We start from the raw sequence: 20,519 nt of genomic DNA on the forward strand, positions 1-20,519 counted from the left end.
GCGCTAATGATGACGGATGAGGCAATGACTGTTTTGTCAAAATGGTGGATGTCAAAGCTTTGCATTCATGAACATTTTCCTGTCATCTCTCAACATAAACAACACACCTGCACCACCATACAGTACCTACACACACCTACAGACAGACAAATAGGCAAGGGCATCTTCAAGAATTGCCAAACATCACATACTTGAACAGCTTCCATATCTCAATGAGATATATTTACTTACACTGTTTTAACAGGCTAAGAAAAAGTGTGTTAGTCTGAGGAGAGAGGCGAGTCGAACGATATGAACCAGCATGAATATTGACTTTACACGCTGAGACGGATACTGTAAATAGTGACAGCATCACCTTTGAAACAATCAGTGTAATAAGTGATTTATTGATCAACAGAAGATTAACCTGCAGAATTGTTGACAGATGCCTAATCGTTTAAGCCACTTTTTTAAGCAATAATACCAAAATGATCTGGTTTCAGCTTCTGAAATAAAACCCTACGTGATTGTTTTCTTCCATAAAAGCGAAATTATTTTTTTTAATTGTATTTCCCAAGGAAATTCACACAAAAAAATGTATTTAAAATGTTCACTTTTGGTTTCCTGTTATTGGGATTTTCAACTACTTCTTGTTATTCAAGATCATGGAAAATTAGCTGCGCATTAATACATTTTATAAAAAAGAATAATAGTTATTTGCAGCCTATAGGCTTTTAGGTCTCATTATGAGAGACATGATAAAAGTAACAGAACGTCCTTCCACCATATCTGCTTCTTCGTTTCAAGCTCTTTTTTTTTAAATGACTGAAAGTCAGACCTTGATGAGCAGCAGGATGACGTACTGATGTATAGACCTTCTTTTAACAAAAAAAACATTGTGTTTGTTCCCTCTGGAGATAAACTATTCCTTCTATTGAAGTGACCTTGAGCGAAACACAGGCTGAATCTCAGTGTAAAGGCTCTCAGCCCACTCACTCCTCCCTGTGTCACTCTACGTGCGTCAAGTGGAGGGACAGACATAATCGAAGCTAACACAGTATTGAAACGTCATCTCCAGTTACCATGGAGACCAGACACACTAACACACACACACACACGATTTGATTGACGAATTCAGCCGCAAGTTGACTAAAACATACGATATAATATAATATTATATTAAATGATATTGAGTAAAGACTAATTGAAATCTTTCCATACATATTCACATACATACTGTATTCACAATGAGGCACATTAATCCTTCACTTCAAAGGCCAGTGTATACTTTTAAAAAGCAATGAATGGGGAATACAAATCAAGATGTTGCCTGGAGACTGCACTGCTAAATGATATTCCCTCACTGAATCTTTACCAGATGAGCACTGCTATGTATTGGACCCTGACCTCCCTGTGAATCTATACATACATTGCCCCTATTCGGCAAACCTAACAGGCATCACAAACATGGTTGCGGGGTGGGGGTGGGGGGGGGGGAGTCTCCAGGGTTCTGAAAAGTAAATAAGAAATTCACCATAAACCTTTTCTTCCGACGGTCATGTCTGCAGCTAAATTCATCAAAAGGTTGAGACTAGTCATCCTTGACAAAGACGTACATGCATAGCAAACACACACACACACACACACACACACACACACACACATCTCAGCTGTAGTTGTAGGTGAAGTTATATGAGCTGGGCTCTTTGGGCACGGGAGGCGGGGCTTCTGGGATTGTGATGTTTTCAAGGTCCAGAAGGCGGAGCTTCATCTCCATGCTGATGAGAGTGTCCAGGTCACTGCGGGTCAGGTCGCTGCCCATCTCTCTGCCCAGCAGAGCACACAGCCCGTCAGTCCAGATGCAGTACTGTTTCCAAAACACACACACACATAAAGACACACACACACACACACACACACACACACACACACACACACACACACGTATATTAGAACTTTGAAAAAAATACGATATCATAAATATCTAACACATCCCTCACAGACTCCTCTTCTGTAGCTCTCCTTGAGGTTTCTTACATTTTTTTAGATCTGTTTGGGTTAAATCTGCTGACTGCTGCAGATTGAGGCATAGTTATGAACCGTCCAGAGCCCTTAGGTCGTCTGGGACAGGTCTACTTACAGTCCCTAGAGTTAGGACTAAACGAGGAGAAGCAGCTTTTAGTTTTTATGCACTAACAATCTGGAACAAACTCCCAGAGAACTTGAGGTCTGCTGCAACTCTCAGTTCTTTTAAATCGAGTCTGAAGACTTTTTTGTTTCCATTTTAACCTGCAATTTTCATTTTATTTGCTTCTTTTATTATGTTTTTAAATCGAGTTTTCATTTTCTTTTTTATTTGCTTCTTTTATTCGCTTTTAAATGTTTTATAATGTGTTTATGTATTCTAATCTTGCCCCTGTAAAGCACTTTGAGTGGCCTTGTGTCTGAATTGTGCTATATAAATAAACTTGCCTTGCCTTGCCTTGCCTTGCCTTGCCTTGCCTTGCCTTGCCTTGCCTTGCCTTGCCTTGCCTTGCCTTGCCTTGCCTTGCCTTGCCTTGCCTTGCCTTGCCTTAAGATAACCAAAACAATGAGCTGGCAGACGCTAAGATCGTCCTAGGAGGGCAATGAGAGAACATTTTGCCCACTGTCCATATTGCAATACTGAATAATGCTGCTTTATGCAGCACTTGTTGCGCTTGAGCTTACCTCATACTTGTTGGGTGCAACAAAATTGAGAGTCTCGTCTGGATCATAGAGGACTGAGAAGGCTAACTCCAGCACCTCCTGAGGAAAAGCAAATGGGACAAACAACGCACTGAAACACTGAAAGGACAGCCACGTGAACATACTGACAATAAGAAACTAAAGAACATCACATCACCTTGTTTTGTTTCAGAGCACTTTTTTCTTTCATATGAGGACAGTCCTTCCCGGTCACCACAGACTTGATATCAGAGACGGGGACTAGGAGGAATAAAAATAAATAAAAAAACTCATTATTAAGAGAAATGTATTAAGGTCAGCCTAGTGACAGATACAGTGTGTTCTGCTAAAGAATATGTCATCCTTTGTGACAAATTAATGGAATAAAAAATGCAACAGGAGAAGGAGCCATTTGGAGGAATAAAGGTCTGAGAATATCTTACTCTTGTCACTGAGTAGCTCGAAAGGCACTTCACCCTGAGGTGACTCATCCAGGTCCCCATAGTGCAGCACTTTGTGATTCAGTGAGAGTCTGCAGAACCAAAACTTCTCTACAAAAGAGGGGGAAGAACACAATGCTTAGCTGACAATCAACAGCAGCAGAAGCAGCGCTCCTTCAGTTAAAAAAAAAAAGGGGAAAGTGATTTTGTTGACAGGGCATGTACCTTGCCTTCGGCGGTTCCCCAGTTTACGGAAACAGCTTCCCTCACACAGCCGGTTGAGTCGCTGTTGCTTGATGAGCTCTAGGATCTCAGGCTGAATTCTCTCCCGCAGCTCACTGTAGCACACAACACACGTGCACACAAATCGTTCAATACTGTGCTGCTTACTATTATAGGGACACAGCAGGGTTTGGATATAAGAGGGATTAAACAGTGACATACATAATCCAACATTGCCAAGACAAGGGTAAATAGATCCTTAATAGCAACCTGAGGTTATACAATGCTCAAGACTGTTGGGAGAGTCTAGATATATGACCCTAAACGACCCTCTTAACTATAATAGCAGCGATCACTTACATGATGGGTGGAGACTGGAAGTCGTCCTGGCTCATTCTCTCCGATTGCCGCAGACGTAGAATCTCAGAATAGTTGAGGCCTCGCAGTTTATTCTTCAGCTGGTCTAAAGACGACGGCTTCATTGCCAGAGCCCTGGTGATCTGCTCACGGACCACCTGCATCACCTGGTGAGAGTTCACACACACACACACACACACACACACACACACACACACACACACACACACACACACACACACACACACACACACACACACACACACACACACACACACACACACACACACACACACACACACACACACACACACACACACACACACACACACACACACACACACACACACACACACACACACACACACACACACAGGGGTGAATGAGGAAAATGTAATAAAAACATACAAGACTTATTCAATATAAAGAGGAGATGTATATATATGTTGACAGAAATATTGCCGTCACTTTTCTCTCCTGCATTGGTATTTAGTCAACCGTGAATAGTGTTAAAGAACCATTCAAAAATTCTGCTGACAGACATATCTCCCCATCGAAAAACTCATGAATATTTGAAATATATATTTGATGGTCCTGGGTGTTCTGTAGCGTCCTTGTTCATTCGACTAAATCAGTCTATATGTGTAGTAATGGATTCCAATGTGATTATCTGGACAAAGTGCTCTGTACTGAGAACATAACCCTTGTGACTTCTTTAATAAACCATAAAACCTCTGGGCTGTCTGCTTCAGTGGGCTGCTCAGGCGCACACAGCGGAAGAAAGCACCAGATTCAACTGCCTGTGAATGGGTTCCAGCATGACGCCAGACATTACTCACATTCATACTGAGCTAACTTGGTCTGAAAGGTTATGATGCTACTCAGGGTCACTCTCAACATTTAAACAGTTATTATTATTTCAACTATTTAGAAAAGCTTAAGGTTTCTTCATCTTCAGTCACCTCTTAAGCGTGTTAGCATGCTAACTTTGGCTAATTAGCACTAAACACAGAGTATAGCTGAGAGTGTCATTCAGTTTGCCTAGTATTATTAAAATATTTAAATGATGATGGTGCTGGATTAAAAAGTGAGGGGATCACAAAAGCTATTACAATTCATCTCAACAGGAACATGAGTGAGTGACAAATCCATGACGGTTGTCAAGACATTTTACTAAAAAAACACTAATGTCAACTTCATAGTGGAGCTACAGGAGAAGTGAGGGGATCCCCTCCACAATGAAAGAGTAGAGGAGAAATTGTGCATCATGTAACAGATCATTTAATAACTAAATAATAATTCATCTCAGCCTGTTTTTTTTTTATCATAGCACACAAATGGCCAATTGTCTTCCCTCATCGTTACTGTTTTGAATCTGGTAATGTGTGGTTACATTTAAATGAAGGATTTCAAATCATTGTAAGGCAGCATAGTTAAGATATTTCGCTGTTTTAATGCATTTCAATAGGATTCTTGGTTAAGCAGTTCATTCACAGAATAGAGTAAAGGTTTTCTGCAGTGTCAAATGTAGCAAATCCATTTCCAAGAAGATTTTATTTTGAAATAACAAGATAACTTTTATACTGTAAAAGTTGTCAATTTAATTATTGCCAAATATGTATCTCTGAATACTGAATCGGGAGGAAAGTACATGATGAGTGTGTTAAAGTCGAACATAAGAGAGCGCCTTAATGTCTGACCTTATTGAAGTCCTCGGCTGTGGCCCGCATCTCTTTCCAGGTTTTATTAAGAAGCTGGATGCAGACACAGAAGAACTCCTCCCATGCCCGGTCATGAGTGAAGAACATGGGGTGATAGTCGTTGCAGCCCTCATTAGCTACAAAAAAAAAATATATATTTCAAAAACATAAGAGTAGAAAATAAGTATTTTTCCTCTTTTAGATTGTGGGTTAATAAAAGTAGCTGCACTTCTAGTTAAAGACGGTTCTACTTACGCAGTTCTCCAACCTGGAGTATCTCGCACAACATTCGGGTGAGTTCGATGGCACAGCGGCCAAAGGGACATTCATGCTTGTCCTCGCGGCTGCTGTTCTCCAGGACAATCTGTCATTAAAGTGGGAGGACATGTAAGAACTGGCTGACTCATTACGGTGATAAACCCAAGTCATGCCTGATGCCAAAAAACACAACAGACCCTGATGTAGGTGTCCTGGTGAACCTTGGCCAGGTACAGCATGTTGTCCAAAGCCAGCATCCCAGGAGGAGTCTGGGTAAAATCCATGGCTGGGTTCACATGGTTCTGGATTTTTGAAAATGGGAAGCCAGGAGACAAGGAAGCGGTTTTTAAAAAACTGTAACTGTTTCTAGTTGAATATATCTGTACAGCAGGTTTAAGAAGCATTGCAGAGTGAATGGTGATCTGTAGTGGAGAGACTCACTGTGAACCCCAGCATCTTGTAGTCCTTGGTGTACATGGCCTTTCTCTTTTCTGTACCAGACGGGTCATTTTCTCCATCGAAAGCAATCCTACGCAGCTCAAAAATGATGTCTCTCTGAGCCTGAAACAAAAGCAAGCCAACAGGTTAGCAGCATATACAGTATGCATTACTAGAAACACACTGATAGCAGCAAAGTGATAAAGTCAGCTCAGGAAAAACTGAACAGAAACGATTTCCCTGAGAGTGGAACTTTGACACTTTTATATCGTGAGATACAGTTAGTGCATGTACTGATGAAAACAACAAAGGACCCTTTAAACTTCCTAGTCCACTTAAACCTAACTGAAGAAGGTTGTCTCTGATATTTGAACTTGTAAAGGCTAGAGAGTCTCCTATTGTTCATATGAACATCCTGTAGATGATTTATTATATTAAAAACACATGTGTAGTATTATTTTAACAAATTACAAGGCATCATGGAAATTGACCAGCCCATGACCTGCCAAAGACAACATTCATTATCTTAAGGTGCTTACCTGGTCGTTGGGATCCATTTTGGTCATCATTCGTTCTTCCAAAAGGTTGAAGGTCAAAACCTGCAGCACATACAGCTGATGTGCCATCTCTGCTTTGATTGGTCGGTTTCCTCTGATAACATGCTGGGGAAAAAAGAAGAGCGCTTAGTTGAAAGCTTCATATGAATCATACAGTTAAAAAAAAATTAAAAAATCTACTTGTGAATCAAACAAAAAAAGAAAAGAATAAAAAAAGTTTTCCTTCTCCACTGAAAGGAAAGATTGTCTGTAGTGTTTGGAAAATCAACTTAAGACAGAAAAGCCGGAGATGCAAATGGAATGGCAGATTGTGTTCCACTTCATTGGGCTTTATGCCATATCAAGTTTGCTGCTCCTTTGTCACAGCTCTCCCACTGAGCAAATCTTTACAACTTCCTGAACTGCCCTCTACAGGTTTGAAAAGAAACATTTTGCATGGAGAAAGTTCTCAGTGGTTTTAATAGCAACTAGATTCAAACAGAATCTCTAGGAACGGCTAAGAGAGCTGCTCAGTGTGTTCACATCAGGATATTTCACGGAAGTCTGAAAGCCGAGGTTGAGCAAGTAAATATTGTCAGAATTTTTTTTCTCTCTTTTCTATTTTTTTTTCTTTTCCCACGGTGCTATCTTTTTTTTCGTTCCTATTGCACCGTGGGTCAGAGATAAACGCCATTTTGATTCTTATGTACTGTATATGTCTTGCATATTTTTTCAAATTGACAATAAAAAAAAAACTTTGACTGCATTTCACGAAACTGATACTCACATTGAGGATGATGGAACGCAGGTGCTTCTGAGCCAGAGTGCTAGCCATTTCCTGAGGGGGAAATAAAGATATACAAGACGTACTGTGTGTCAGATGAGGGGAGAGGCTTTTACCACACAGAAAAAAAGAGGTGCACAGAGGTTACTTTACTCGGCTCAACCTACAGTAAACAGAAACATTCTGAAATGCAACAACACTCTCAAGCTACATTTCCCCAGCACTGTTTTGTACTATTTGCCCTTCACACGTGCTGAAAAAAAAACACGATAAAGTAATCTCAATTCATTATATATGTCAACACAACAGGTCTGTCTGCTGGTGCAAACAGGCTACGGTTTTACATCTGAATTTGAATGGGTTATATGCAGTGGCTTTCCACGACACAGAAAGAGCGAGAGGGCAAAGGAGGAGGGGGAGGAAGGGGTGGAGAGGATGGCATGAGGTGCGGAGGGATGTGTGTACTCACAGTGAGGTGCTGCTCCAGCGGGTTAGTACACTCCTCCTACAGGTTGAAGGGAGGTAGGAGGGAACGTGGGTGCAACAGTGATGGAAAACAAAGAGCGCAACACACAGACAATGAGATACAGGGATACATCACCGGCACAGCATGCAACGGAATAAGAACATGAAACAGCATAGCGACAAATAAATAAATAAAACAGTAAAAAAGTCACGACGTGTAGCTGTTTGGAAATACTTGTCATGCCGTTACATTCAGTATCATCACACGACCACGCATTGACTGGCTCATCCAACTGGTTTGGAAAAGGATTTTGCCAAAACGGAAGAGCTGTGAAATTTGATCAACCCACGGAGGGGAAAAATAAGGTGACCTTTAAAGCACCTTTGCAGCAGTAGAACCACTGTGGTGTGGTAGCTCCCTTAGCGAAAGAGGATGATTTTCATACAACCTTGATCTGTAGAGGATTTTCTTTACTGTAAAAATCTAAAATAACCCTGTGTCCAATCTTGAAAAAGACCCTAAAACTAGGTTGAAAAAAACCTGCAGTGATTTCATGATGCAATGGCACTGTTGCCAGGAAGAATGCATTTTAAGGAGTATAAGGTCACCTCTTTGAAAACTGTAAAAAGTGAAATATCCATCAATCTAAACATTTTTAAAGGAATTCCACTCAAATGCACTTAATGAGTTTTTTTAATGGTATTAGGTACAGTTAGGGATTCTTTCCAACAGCACAGTATGTAGTGAATGTGCCTCACATTTTAAAAGAACTGACTCAGTTCGCCCTCCAGTGGTGGACAATAGCAGCAGTAGTGAATGCACGTTCAAGGACAAATGGTTGAACATGCTGGATACAACCCACAATAAAGTGGAGGCAAACACTCCCACCTCATCTTCTCACAGTGCCATCTAACCCTTCGCCTTCATACTCACTCTCTTGCATTCTTTATTTGCACATTCAGTACTGAGGGACGACTCTTTGGTAATAGAAATATTGAACAATATAAATCATTTGAGTCTTAATTTGCCCTAAATGGTGATTTGAACTGATGCTATTGCACTAAACACAACTTTATCTGTCCATCAAAGGTGTTTCCGTCCAGCACAAACCAGGTACATGTTACAACCGGTTCCTGCCTTGCTGTTGACACTTTGTGCGTAGGGGCAGATTTAAGTGATTTGATCAAAAACATCTAATAAAAAAAAAGGAAATTGTCCATTAACTTGACTATTTGTTAAACATTTAACTTGGAAGCATTTCTCATCTCTGTATTTCAGATCTCTGTCTTTCTTTTCCTTCAGCCCTTATTTAACGAGCTGTTGTTTCTTATTGATACACAAACTAAAATCTACTGTCAAGATTTATTTTATAATACTGACATTACTGGTACACAAAAGGCAGTTTCTTTAGGATGGATAAATGCAGATGCAGATTCAAAAGATCGAAGCATATAGTTAGTTGTACATTTTTTACAACATAAATTCTATGCAAGACTCCCACTATGTTTTAATTGTATTGCCAGTTCTATGTAAATGAGACTGATGTGATGAGCGAGTTTCTACTTTTCAATTTCCATTCTCTGTATTTTCTTTCGAATTTAAGTTCCTAAGATATTGTTTTCTAGTCTTTAAAAATGTGCTGTTGCATACAAACAATTTAACTTGTGGCATAAGCTGACAAATCAAAATTCAACATGGAGAGCTGTAATCATAAAGGAGAGACACACACACAGGACAGAAGACGGTGTTATGAAACAGGATGAAATGCTGCAGTATGCCGGTGCACTATGTGAGCCGATAGAAGTTATCATTTACGGGCGAGCAGAGCACAGACAAATGAGACATCATGACAGTGGTGAGTAACATAGCGGACAGACATCCAAAGTAGCACTTCACTCCTTTAGGTTTGGTTCATTTGGCCACGCTGCAGAGATATTTCAGAATCAGAAAGCATCCGTTTGAGATGTTTCTGTGTCACTGAGTCGCCAAAGTGGTTTGATTCCTTTCACACTCTACTCTCCATCCTAAGGAGGACATTGTATAATATGTGCTATACTGTGAGACTGTCAGGCACCGAGTCCCATCCTTTCCTTACAAATTAAATCCTTAATTATCAAGTCATCCTCAGATACAGCTGCTCCAACTAGCGAGGCGATTCTGAAATACCTGCAGCAGAACAAATGTGCAACCTTCAAAAGAAAGCGAGCACTAGATTTACCGAGCCGGTCATCACAGAGATGACCGTCACACAGAATCAAACAACACGACAGCTGGCAGACAGACATCGTCTATTCATGAGATTAGCTTTAGTAACTAGACTACAGCTGCAAACTACAGCAGCCAAGGGGAGGCAAATATCTGCATATCTGACACCAATAGATTAGTATGAAAAGATCAGTCTGTTATGTACGTATAAGTGTGTGTAATGTTAGGATGGAACGTTATTAGTATTATGGTCATCTATTGTATGTATTAGGTCCTGGACTAATTCAACATTGTGCACTGGGTGCTGGTGGCTGACCTGCCGTCTGTCCTCTGGTGCCTTCAGGAAGAGCGCGTTGATGAGGGCGATGGCGTAGGTTTGGATTTCCTGGTTTGACCTGAAGCAATATCAAGCAACGCAACAACCAGTTAGAAGCCTGTGCTCCACACACTCTCCATACAGAAGGTTAATCTATTGGCTTACAGCAATGCTACATACAGTAGCACCTGATCTTACTTTTAGCGCTATCACTGTTAATACTTGGGGTGAGTGCAGGATCTTTAGAAGCTTCTCTTTTACTGACTTAAACTGAATATGGCTTGTTCCATTGCTGTACAAAAAATACAAATACAAAATAAGACACAAATAAGAGCTACACTGTTGCACTGGGTAACATATACCATCATTATGATTAATATGGGTATTTTTTTTATTATCGTAATTTTTTTCCGCAATGTAAATACTCAATAGACCACTAAATGTGTATACGTCCGCTGGTAAAATGAGTCCCTATAAAGCCCACTGTTTGCTACAATGGGATTCATGTTTGATAAATTAAATATTCAAATGTATGTTAAATGTAAGTATGTCCTGGAGTAGGGGCTGACAATCAGGACAAGCATTGTGAGAGTTATTTCATGGGATTTATTGACAATAAAAAAACAAATATATAGAATGCAAAACAGCCTGGGTGTTTGAATGGGGCCATCAAAGTATCCTGCACTCACCCTTTTAATAGTGCCACAAGCCAAATATTGTGGCAAACTTTCTTATTACTTAAGTTACCCCACACTGCTACTTTAACTCTTAAGCCCCCCCATATCAGAGTGCGTTGAGCCCCTGTGCATGTGTGTGTGCTCACACTTGCAGGTGCCCGATGAGCTGTCCCACGGTGATCTCCTGGGCCACTCGGTGGTACAGGCTGTGGCTGTTGAGGACCATGCTCTCCAGAATGGCCAGGGAGCGCTGCAGGATAGACACATCCACCATGGGCTGGTTCACGTAGCCCGCTATCTGAGGACAGAGCACAAGAGATGTGGAGATGACGCTGTGCCTTTAACCTGTCAGCTGTGTGTTTCTGAGTCAATTCAAGTAAGGTGTGAATGTTTCTGTGACAGCCCAATAAGAGCTTGTAATCCATAAAAGATTAAAGTCACCAAATGCAGCGTTCGCTTTCCTCATGTAAATCTAAATCTAAATCAAGAGTTCAGAAAGGTTTTTACCCTGAGTGAGGGGCAAGGCCGAGCTAAAGTTTCCAGGACACAACTAGTCTCATACACAATGGGAGCTCTGAATAATGTGAGGGGTTGCTAGGCAACCTCCCCCACACATGTCACAGCATATAAGGAAGTAATTAAATAAAAGCGTCTAAATAAACAGAACGACCTTGATGTGTAAAGTGGAACTAAAATGTGTCGGATGAATGACTGTTTAGTTAGAGGAGGTACCTGTTTGATGAAAGAGAGGGAGATAAGGTCCCAGGACACAATGCCATGATCCATCAGCTCCAGGAAGGCAGTGAGAGTGAAGGCCAGCATTTCACCAAAGCTGAGGGAAGTAAAGAACAGTTTGTGCAGGCCTTTTCACATCATCTGACCTCATCTGAGTAAAAGTACATGTATAATGAAGCAGAATCTGGTTCAACCTAGCCTAAGCATTTAGCAGTAGCATTTCCAGCTTTAAATGTAGTAAGGGCCTGGCTTATAAATTGTACGCAGACAAGCATCACATGTCATAAATGTGCAAAACATGATCAACATCAGAAAAAAAAGTAAATTTCTGCTCACTGGGTGCCACTCTCGACCAGGCGTGCCAGTGTCCCGATGCCCTCCATATTGATGAACTCTGTGGCGAAGGTGGGGTCAGCAGACAGCTTGGCCAGCTCTTTGAGAGCCTCCAGCCGAGCGTCGATGCCTTGGGATTGGATCCTCTCCAGGAGCTGACGGGCAGCACGAGCCTGTCAGCCACAGGAGATATCACTTTAGCCATGAGGTTACCTCACCGATCTGTTCCCTGAATTATGACTTTAAGGCTGGGCCCTAGATCGTTCTTTATAAGACCTTTGTTCGATATACTATTCTTTGTGTTTGGATAACAATAAAAGGCTTGCAGAAGATAAAACTAAAACAGAAGAGGGAATCTGCTGGGAATCTTATTACAGAGTATAAAGAAAATCTATATTGTGTGATATATGTTTACAGAAGAGAGTTTGGGTCATCATTTAACTACTCATCCATTTGGTGCACATTGTATCTGCTGGTGATTTGGTGGTGGAGGCGTGAGGTGCAACCCACAGTGCACTTGGCGGTAGCGTGGGATTAGGAAGAATATATTATCATACATTATTATTGGGCGTATGAGAGGCCAATATCAACCGTGGCCAATCACATCAACTCCTTTCATCCTTTTAAAAAGCAGCGTTCTCCCTCCACCATGTACTGACAGTCAGGTTATGGAGTACAGACAAGCGTGTCTTATAGAGAGAACTTGCAAAGCGTGTGACATGGGCATCCACAAAAGTAGAATCTGGAGATGTTTACGTGTTAAAACCTTTACCACAATAGAAGTAGTACCCATTGTACAGATTGCTCATTTAACTTGTTTTAAGGAAATCACCATTTCAAAACATCTTAATAACGACACAACTGGGTTTAAAAACAAAGCCGACTCACTGGAGAAATGGCTAATCGAAGGATGGTCCCGTTCTTGATATCGGCGCGGCTCTGAAATATTACAAAGAAGGAATGTTTGGACAGATTCAACACTTAATAGTTACCAAAACACAAGCTCAGGAAGGAAACTGCGACACTCACCGGCTCAGTGATGTAATGCTGAGGGCCATCAGCATAACGCAGGGCAAACTGCTCCGAGCCAGACAAAGACCAGCTGAGGATGAGGACAGAGAGGAAAAAGATTATTAAGAAGTAACAAATAATTTTCAGTGTTAAATACCCATCTAGTATACTCTAGTGTGCTGAAACAAAATGCTGCTGAAAGTCTGATCGCTCCCTCCAGCAATGACTACGAGTGGCAAAACTGTGGGATAGGGGAGGATGAGTATCATTGAGTAGGTGGTAACAGTAAAGAGCAAAGAGGTTTTTTTTTCAAATGGAAAAGGGATGCAGTGGCTAGATACAGCCAAAAGGTGGATGCATGAGATAAAAAAAAAATGAAGTTGCAATATTCCGAATCCTTCCTAAAGTACAAGACAAAAGAGCAGGTAGAAGAAAAAACCCACAAGATAACAATGAAGCCCAAATTCAACAGGTTTAAACAAAAGAAGTAAATAGTGACAGGAAAACTTTAAAAAATCAATACAATGACCAAACTTAACCTAAATCAAACCTCACATCCTTAAGGGAAAAAAACAAAGAACAAAAAGTCAATAGACATTTAAAGAAATTCATAAGGAAAAAAGTGCTTACCCATCACATACTTCCCGTATTATTGAAGACAAAGGTCTTTTCTGCAACCAGAAAAATTAAGACATTTATTTAATGTATTATATTTTCAGTTATATAGTTATATGTTATATACTATCTATGTGTATTTTTTTTTTTTTTTTTTACTTTAACCTTTATTTATACAGGTAAATCCCATTGAGACCGAAGACTCTTTTACAAGGGAGACCTGTTTTCCTTTCCCACGTTACCTTTCACACACACATTCATACACCGATAGCAGGCTAACTATCGACATTCACACGAGGCAAGGTGGGTGAAGTGTCTTGCCCAAGGACACAACAACCATGACACAGGTGGCAGTGCGGGGATCGAACCTCCAACCCTTTGATCATCAGCCGACCCTCTCTACCAACTGAGCCACAGTCGTGTATTACCTTTTATATACTATGTGTATGACTCATAAAGGTTATTCATTATGGAAACCACAAAGACACTCTACCTGTATTCCGCGTAACTAAAAACATTGTCAGATATACCAGTGCCCCTCACATATAAAACAATTCAAAGCTAGGCATTATGTCCACCTCAACATTATTAAAGAGTAACTGGAGATGTATTTGGCATGAGATTTTTACATTCACACAGACCTGATCCATCTCTATCAGTTGAGCGTTGGCACCGGGCCATTCAATAGCCACCTTCACAATGTCAGCTGGCGGAGGCATGGCTCTCTTATCCTAGCACCCTGCCAAGGAAAAATAAAATGAGCCTCAAATCTAGGACAGCCCCACCAATCATTCTTCAACACTTCTCTGATTTTTCATTTAAATTGAACTCTGAAAACACATAACATTAAAATGAGAAAATATGGGTGATAGAGCATGTTGGATAACTCACATATTCGGGGTGTAATTTAAGTTTTATTTCATTATCCAGGCACTCCTAGAGTACGTCCAAATGTTTGGACCCATTTGATAAGTGCAAAACCCTTTTGAGTTTGTGGTTTTTCAGTCAGGTGATTGATTAACTTTTGATTTTTATGAAGCAAAAGGTTGTACATCACCTAGTGTTGAGAGGGTCAGTCACTGTCTCGGCTCTGCTTTGGAAACCACTGCCTCTGTGAACACAGAAACGCACAGAGAGAAGTCATGTCACTGCAAAACCTTGTTTGTCTCGATGCCCAACAGTTGAGTTAGCTCCATCTTTTCTTTCCTCTGAACTGAACCTGTCAGTGAATGGAACAGATCAATACAAATAACTGCTTCACAAAACCATACCCGCACACACAACAAATGAAGGTGCAGCTTGAATTGGTCGAACTTCGTTTCTGTAGTGGAGCAATAGAAAGACAGGACTCTTTGAATGGTTTCTAACGGACGAAGAATTTAACCTCAATATTGGCAATATGGAAATGTTTGAGGTCATTGAGAAACAAATGTGTCGTTACATACCTTACCAGAGGGGACTAAATAATTTTTTTACTTTAAATAATCAAACTATCTACATAAGCTACATATCATGCTCAATTATTTTAACCACCAAATGAATACGGCAACACACTACATCGACTGTCAAAATTTGTTTTTCTTTAAACTCTCATACTGTGTTATGATATGGTTTGCTGATTGTTTGAGTTCATGGATTTACGACAGGGTCACCTTACTTTCCACTCTAGGTCCCTTCTGTTTCTGACTAGATCAAAATTGAATATAACTCTCTGTCCACCTGCTCTCAAAGGGCACTGTATTGCCAACTGTCATGTTTTATTATAATTATCAGGTATTACATAATTGCAAAAGCACTCAACCTGTAAAACATTTCCTGCTCCATTAAGTAATCATTATCTTTTATGTGCCGCATGACGTCGCCTTTAATAATAAATTCTCGGAATATGCACGAGCACTCACCTATTGAACTATTTTATTATTTGCAAAGACAAACAGGAGCAGGAGGAACACAGCAGTAACAGAAGAAGATATTTCGCTCTCTCCTCTGAAATGAACTGAGCATGGCAAAGCTATCAGAGATGTACCAGCATTAGAGTCAATGTCTTGCACTGCGGAACAGTCTTTGTGAGGAGTTTGAATGTTCTATTTGAATATGTTCTCCTGTTATCAGCAGCGGCTCTGACGTCTGACACTTAGGTCCTTTGATCACTCGTAAAAATCAAGGACATTTCGTTGCCAGACATACCGTATCTCTATTGCTTTGAGATAAACTGAGTCAGTGGTGGTCGGTGCAAATAGCACGGCGGCTGCTGGAAGTGAATCTCTTCAATCTGATTTTGAAATGAAAAGCCATTGACTTTACTAAATATTTATGCATCGAAATGAAGTATCTGAATTTTTTTTCCATCTGATTTGAATTATCACAATTTTCAACCACTCATGTTTGCCTTTATTTTTCAAAGTTCCCAAATTTAAAAATAAATAAATAAATATATTCAAGGTGCTCAAATTCGTTAAACAAAATTCAGATGCCCAAATACGAGTTATAAAATTCATCTCATATATTTTGAAGTTGCTCACATTTTAAAGGCAATTTCAAAAATATATAGATTAATAATCTGGGAAACCAAGATCAATTCTAGATAAAATCAAAACAACTATGAAACGGACGGCTAGATGCTTCAATGGAACTGCTGCTGGATTCTCACAATGAAAAAGTTGGACAAACTATGTTCAGTATGCTGTGGTAGGCCTACAGTCAATATTGCATATACTCTTGATTCCTCTGATCTCAACAACTTTAAATTCTCCACATAATTTCTCGATAAAGAGAGAGAGATTAACAGACTGCGATAGGATATGGTGTGTGTGTGTGTGTGTGTGTGTGTGTGTGTGTGTGTGTGTGTGTGTGTGTGTGTGTGTGTGTGTGTGTGTGTGTCAAAATCAAATCCAGATTTCAACCAGCCATCTGATGGAGAGACTGCACCGCCTCCGCATCCTCCAGCCAACTGTTATTCACATCACATAATGTGCGAGCTCTGAGCCTGCACTGCTGAAAGTTTGTTCTTGAAAAAAAATAAAAAACAGAACTATCGCCTGGCTGTTATATGCCTCCGCGAGGACAATAGGCTAGATTTGTACAGCCTAAGGCAGTGTTATATTGTTCTCTATGCAACACAGTTGTTTTCCTTTGAGACAGAGCAGTGTGTCCATATAATTGTGCAGCATATAGCTATTGATATGATTTATCAGTAGAATCATATATCATTCCTTTAGAATAAGATAAATAAGTGTCTTAACCCATTGATGACGGCTGCTGCGCGATGCCACATTGGCTCTCCTGCCTGATGCTGCGTCGCGCAGCATTATTACTTTATCTAATTTTCATGGCATTCCCAGCATAGAATGCACTGTCATTGGTTCAAATACACATGAGGTGGGTTTTGTTTATTTTTTTAAGACCACGTGACCACCCAAAAGTTGTGTGGTTTGCCGAAAATCCTGTCAATCAAAAAAATTAAAAATTAAAAATTAAAAAATAAAACAAAATAATAAAAAAAATACGCCAGCTATGTCGGCGACAGAACAGTTAGTGGCGTTTGGTGCGCAGAATCAAGGTTTACTATAGACTACTGACGAAAATCACACAACACATTGCATCTATTTATTAACAATATTTAATAATTTTCTAATTCATCTAATTTTGACGATTTTTAGAAATATTTGTTGGTTTGTAAGCGCTAAGGGAGCATGTTTAAATAAAACCTGTGAACCTTAACTTTTAAATGTATTTTATTTCATGTTTCTATGTGCTACACAGGCTTAGATATTAAGGTTTTGGTAGACTTGACAATTGGTACTATTTTTTCAGAAAACCCTCAGGCATTAAGGACATGCATCCTAGATTGTCATAGTCATCAATGGGTTAAACACTTACAAAAGTAATGCACAACTGTATATATATATATAGGCTACAGGGGGGGATATGAGGTAAATTAAAAATGTATACCCAGTAATTTTACTTTTTTTTTTCAATCTCTATCTCAATAACCAATAAGAAACAATGATAGGCCTACTGGTAGTTCACTGGTAGCCTTCATCTTACAGATCTGATTCTTAACACAGTCTGGATATGTTCAGTTAATGTGAAACATGGCTGAAAACCTAATGTTGTTGTCTTACCATGAAATGAAGCTCGCTTTACCTGAGTCCTGAATCCTTTCACTTTAAAGCCAGGTGATCATGTCCACATTTTTTTGATGACTCAATTAATAAGGAAATCCCACCAAATTCCACTTGTTTTAGCTCTTCTTTCCCTTTATTACTTTACTTTGTCCTGTCTTTTCACTCGGGCTTCTCTGTGCTGGACCATTGGCCTTCCAATCCTTGGTCCTCTCTCCCTCTCTTTCTCTCTCCCTCAGCTGTCTGTAGCCTACCTCATTCCAGATGTTTTGGATCCTGCAGGATATTCAGCCTCTCTCTCTCTCTCTCTCTCTCCATTGTGTCCATGTGGTCCTTGCTTCTCTTTCTTTCTCTCTCTCCCTCTGTGTGTGTTTGTTTCTTTTCTCCTACCCGTGTGAATGGAGAGCCTGAGCTTTGCCTCGTGTGTTTGTGTAGTCGGCCCTCTGTCCGGGGCTCCATGATGTATGACTGGAGGTCGTGTTCAGGTCTTCTCTGTTTGGCAGCACCATGGGCAGCACCTGGAAGTTGCTTGACAACCTCCCTTTTATAGCCTATGTCTAAATATAATTTTGGAATTAGGCCTATTGTCCATATTGTTATTTCCCTATGTTGGCCTAATAGGATCACTCACTCACTCTTGATGGACAGACTAGAATATGTTTGTCCATCCTGGACATCCTGTTGCTATTCCTGAAGTTTCTTCAGTTTTCTTTCTTTTTTTTTGGGGGGGGGGGGGCGTTTTCTTTATCCAGATCAAAGGTCGAAGCATAGAGGAGGGTGGTAGGCTAGGCCTATATGCTAGTTGCAAATCCCCTGGTAAAGAATGTTGGTGACATTGGTCTAGCCTACATGAATAAAATAAAGTTGACCCGGTGCAAGACTGACAAGACCTTGCAATTATCCTTAAGAGTAGGCCTACCTATGCATCTCCTAGGCTATATGTCAGATATCCCCTGGCCTAGCTAGCCTACTGAATTAAAAAGTTTTGTTTTTATTTATTTTTGCAGAATGGGGGAGATGCATAGCCCACTCTCATCACAGCTGCAAAGGGAAGTGATTCTTACAGTTTTCTATCATTGATGTTGTTAGCTTAGTTCTTTATTTTGTATGCAGCTGTTTCATCTGCCTGGTAGGCCTACATGAGTGGGCACTAGGCTGCTTGGGAGCTTGTAACCGAGACAACTTAGCAACAGTCGTTTGGCTGCACACGCTTGTAGCATAGCAACAACAGCTAAGGAGCTCGAGCCTGAAAAGAAATCCCAGTGTGAGTCTGCGCTTCTTTTCAAAGGGACTCCCGACTTCTTCTGTCCCTCCACCAGCTACTTTTAACGCGACCCGGATGTTTCTGACGCCATTTTAATGCTGTTCAACTGTGGGAAGAGGCTCCTGTCTGGCATGGTTTCAAACAAATGATTCACACGCAAAGGCTTTAACTTTTGTAATAGCTAGTTAGCTTGTTGAATGTGCGGAGTGGCGCCCCCTCTGGTAATACGACGCTTATTAAGATATGACTGCTCCACCAGCCGAGAAAAACAACGTTGCCAATTGTCCTTTTTCCCTTTCTCTTAAAAACTTATTATATTAAGGCACATTTATATCATCTTGAATTAAACGCGATAACAGTCGTCCTCTTGCATGTTAGGAGATGGACGGTCATGATCTATCCATCATCTCACAGGCGTTTGCTGTAATAGGCTACACGTTTTCTTCTGTCAGCAGCAGCTTCAACCTAACTTATACAAAGGTTTAAGGCTTATTGATTGATTATAGGTGATCGATCAGGCTGTGCTGGACTCCCTGTGAGCTCATAGACTCAAGCAGCAGCGGCTGCATTTGCAACCGATTAGTCAATCACATCCCGTTACAATCCCAGTATAGGCTATATAAAACAGCAGGCATGTTACATACAGTAGACTACCTGCCTATGCTTTTTCTCTGTCAGAAAGTAACACTAAATATCAAACTCACTCGCTCTTGCAGTCCGCACCGACGTTAATCCTCCTTCAGAAGGTGGCTGATATTATTCAGTCATCCAGCCAGTCGCTGTCTGCTCCTCCATTGCAGTATGATGCAGCCCGTATCTCGGTACGCGGCTGTTCAGCAGATGATGTCCCTATGCTGCTTTCTGGCTCCACTTATTAAACAGCTGTCCGATTTATTTATTTATTTGACTGAATGCTACTTCCCCAGCTGCTTAAGTCAATGATCAGCCGTTACTCAGCCTGTGACTCTGGGCCATCGGTGATGCTGTTGGTATCCCCCTCTTCCTCGCTCTCCCCAGTCAAATACTTTGGTAAAGGAAACACGATTCCACGCCTTGTAGGCGGGACGTCACAGTCTGCAAACGAGGCAGGTCTTTCCATCCCCATCATTTGGGAATAGTCTAGTTAAACAAACTGACATCTTCAAATACAGTCAGATAGGCCTTCTGTACTGTCTGATCTGACATCACCTCTGTATTCATTTGGCTTGTGTTGGTGCAGGACTTGACAACCAAGATCTTTATATTAGCGAGTTCCTCAATTACATGCCTTTATTAGACATCATACAGTAGGCCTACACAGAATTTTTTCTAGAATTCTACTTTTAGACCTGAGTGGTTTATAGCCTACCATTA

General features: G+C 40.6%; 1 protein-coding gene across 1 annotated transcript; it reads right to left on the reverse strand.

Moving 5' to 3' along the window:
• Positions 1 to 1,087: 1,087 nt before the first annotated feature.
• Positions 1,088 to 19,985, reverse strand: elmo2 (engulfment and cell motility 2). The gene is made up of 23 exons (XM_080025413.1): positions 19,871 to 19,985; positions 14,836 to 14,889; positions 14,420 to 14,517; positions 13,794 to 13,834; positions 13,182 to 13,254; positions 13,041 to 13,091; positions 12,156 to 12,325; positions 11,817 to 11,916; positions 11,231 to 11,382; positions 10,408 to 10,486; positions 7,890 to 7,925; positions 7,424 to 7,474; positions 6,640 to 6,762; positions 6,104 to 6,223; positions 5,860 to 5,964; positions 5,660 to 5,768; positions 5,405 to 5,541; positions 3,708 to 3,871; positions 3,351 to 3,463; positions 3,129 to 3,236; positions 2,864 to 2,946; positions 2,689 to 2,766; positions 1,088 to 1,846 (listed from the first exon to the last, which is right to left on the reverse strand). Exons 3-23 carry the CDS (start codon positions 14,495 to 14,497, stop codon positions 1,646 to 1,648), a joined length of 2,172 nt encoding a protein of 723 aa, XP_079881539.1. The 5' UTR covers positions 14,498 to 14,517; positions 14,836 to 14,889; positions 19,871 to 19,985; the 3' UTR covers positions 1,088 to 1,645.
• Between the last annotated feature and the right edge of the window lie 534 nt (positions 19,986 to 20,519).

This window comes from Ammodytes marinus (assembly GCF_949987685.1).
Source record: "Ammodytes marinus genome assembly, chromosome: 4".
NCBI lineage: Eukaryota > Metazoa > Chordata > Actinopteri > Uranoscopiformes > Ammodytidae > Ammodytes > Ammodytes marinus.

What these genes read in the sequence shown, in the direction of transcription:
- elmo2 (XM_080025413.1), bottom strand. Translation starts at nt 14,497, where the DNA reads ATGCCTCCGCCAGCTGACATTGTGAAGGTGGCTATTGAATGGCCCGGT. An exon ending in ACTCCAGGTTGGAGAACTGC is followed by an intron (nt 5,542 to 5,659) that starts GTAAGTAGAACC and finishes TTTTTTTTGTAG; the next exon opens with CTAATGAGGGCTGCAACGAC. An exon ending in TTCCAGTCTCCACCCATCAT is followed by an intron (nt 3,464 to 3,707) that starts GTAAGTGATCGC and finishes TGTGTGCTACAG; the next exon opens with TGAGCTGCGGGAGAGAATTC.